Raw genomic sequence first — 1,880 nt, 5'->3', positions numbered from 1 at the left:
ACCCACGAAGGTCGGCAGTCTCCACATAGCACAGGCTGCTGGGCTCGGAGCTGCGCAGCAGGAGCAGGTCAGCCTTGAGGAGCAAAAAAGGGGGCAGAGAGCACCTGCATGAGCCCCTGGTCACCAAGCCCTGCCCAGGGCACAGCCAGCCCCGGGCACAGCCAGCCCTGGGCACAGCCAGCCCTGGGCACAGCCAGCTCCGGGCACCGCTCACCGGGACGCTGCTGTCCTTGTGCAGCCGGACGATGTCCCCGACGCAGATGTCGCGCCACTTCTGCCAGCGGAAGCTGCAGGGGGATTCAGGGGACAGCTTTTTGTCCCTGCAGAGCAGTGGGAGTGGGGGCTGGGGGTGTTTCAGCCCGTGTCTGTCCCAAATTCCTGTAGGATTTGGGCCTCCAGATTGCTGTGCCACTGTGGTGGCCTCCAGAGGGCTGAGCACCGAGGGTGGCACAGGACCCGTATGCCACATCCATGTCCCTGTACCTACAGGTGACAGGGACTTTCGGCACCCTGGCCACAGGTGGGAAAAGCTCATCCTTCCCTGGCCCAGTGCTGAGCGGGGACACGGCCCCATGGGCTGGATTTGATGCCCCAGAGGAATTCCGTGGCCAAGGAAAGCCTCCCCCGGCACACCACAGCAAACTGGGCCTTTTGTAATCCTGCTGCCCGTGACTGGAATGTCACCAATCCTACAGGAGAACCTGTGGCACATTTTGGGAGGTGATGGGAGTTTGCAGAGCCCGGGACAGTCCCACCAAACCCCTTCTCAGCTGCTCAAGGATTCTCAGCACTTCAGCTGCTCCATTGTTCCACACGGGTGTGGAAAACACGGCCAGAGCTTCCCAAAGCCCCTCACCTCGTCCCTGCCAGGATCTCACACGGCCTGCTGTTGATGTTCCTGTCACTCTGGTGACGACCCTGCATGGAGGAGAGACAGAGAGGCCAAGGATGGGCCATGCCAGGCTGTCCTGTCCCAAAAAAAACAACCCCCTTAACAGCACCAACCTCCCTCCTCAGCCCCAGACCGGCGTTCTGAGCCACGGGGAGATGTGTTCTGATGAATAAAGAGGCTGAATTCCCCCCCAGGTATTTCTGGGGACCAACTCGGCACTACAGCCAGTGGTCAAGGTGTTAAAGATGGCAGAAGTGGGGGTTTAGACCCCAAGGAAAGCAGCCACATCTTTCCCAAGGGAAACTAAAAGAAAAGTGGATGTGGTGGAGATGATAGCTCAGGGCTGATGGGTGACAGCAGCTCCTGAGCTCCAAAGTTCAGCTCACAGCAAAGGGCCCCTTCCTGCCGTGTCGCCCAGGGCCACCCCCTCACTCACAATGTCATCGATGAGGTCTCGCAGCCCCCGGATGATGAGAAGGCAGCTCAGGGGGAACAGCAGAGTGTACCAGGGCAGCGTGGAGATCTCAGGGAAGGTCTAGAGAAGGAGAATTTTACACCACTGACACAAGTCCTACCCCACCTTGGGACACTTGAGGGGACTGAGTGATGCCCTCGCTCCCCAGCCAGCGCCCGAGGGTGGCCGGAACCCATCTCAGAATCATCAAATCAACACCTCTGCTACAGATGCCTGTTCTGCTGGGCTTCCACCTCTTCTTGAGGTGTGAAATGCTCCTGGGCCTCTGCATTTGGAGGGATGAATTTCTGGTTTTGTGTGGTCAGTGTGAGCTTCGCCTACGTGGCAAACCAAACCCATTTTATAGAATCATGGAATGGTTTGGGTTGGGAGGGACCTCAAAGCCCATCCAGTGCCACCCCTGCCATGGGCAGGGACACCTCCCACTGTCCCAGGATACTCCAAGCCCCAATGTCCAGCCTGGCCTTGGGCACTGCCAGGGATCCAGGGGCAGCCCCAGCCGCTCTCGGCACC

General features: G+C 59.3%; 1 protein-coding gene across 1 annotated transcript in view; it reads right to left on the bottom strand.

The window, feature by feature from the left end:
* Positions 1 to 1,880, bottom strand: part of ATP8B3 (ATPase phospholipid transporting 8B3) — a 23,202-nt gene that overhangs the window by 19,311 nt on the left and 2,011 nt on the right. Inside the window, exons 4-7 of the mRNA XM_017738937.1 lie at positions 1,329 to 1,427; positions 857 to 918; positions 215 to 287; positions 3 to 73 (exon numbers count right to left, since the gene is read on the bottom strand). Coding sequence (XP_017594426.1) covers positions 3 to 73; positions 215 to 287; positions 857 to 918; positions 1,329 to 1,427 — 305 coding nt within the window. The remainder of the gene's footprint in view (positions 1 to 2; positions 74 to 214; positions 288 to 856; positions 919 to 1,328; positions 1,428 to 1,880) is intronic.

This window comes from Corvus brachyrhynchos, unplaced genomic scaffold (assembly GCF_000691975.1).
Source record: "Corvus brachyrhynchos isolate BGI_N302 unplaced genomic scaffold, ASM69197v1 scaffold130, whole genome shotgun sequence".
Taxonomy (NCBI): Eukaryota; Metazoa; Chordata; class Aves; order Passeriformes; family Corvidae; genus Corvus; species Corvus brachyrhynchos.
Note: the sequence above shows the minus strand (reverse complement) of the source record. Positions and strands in the feature narration are given on the sequence as shown.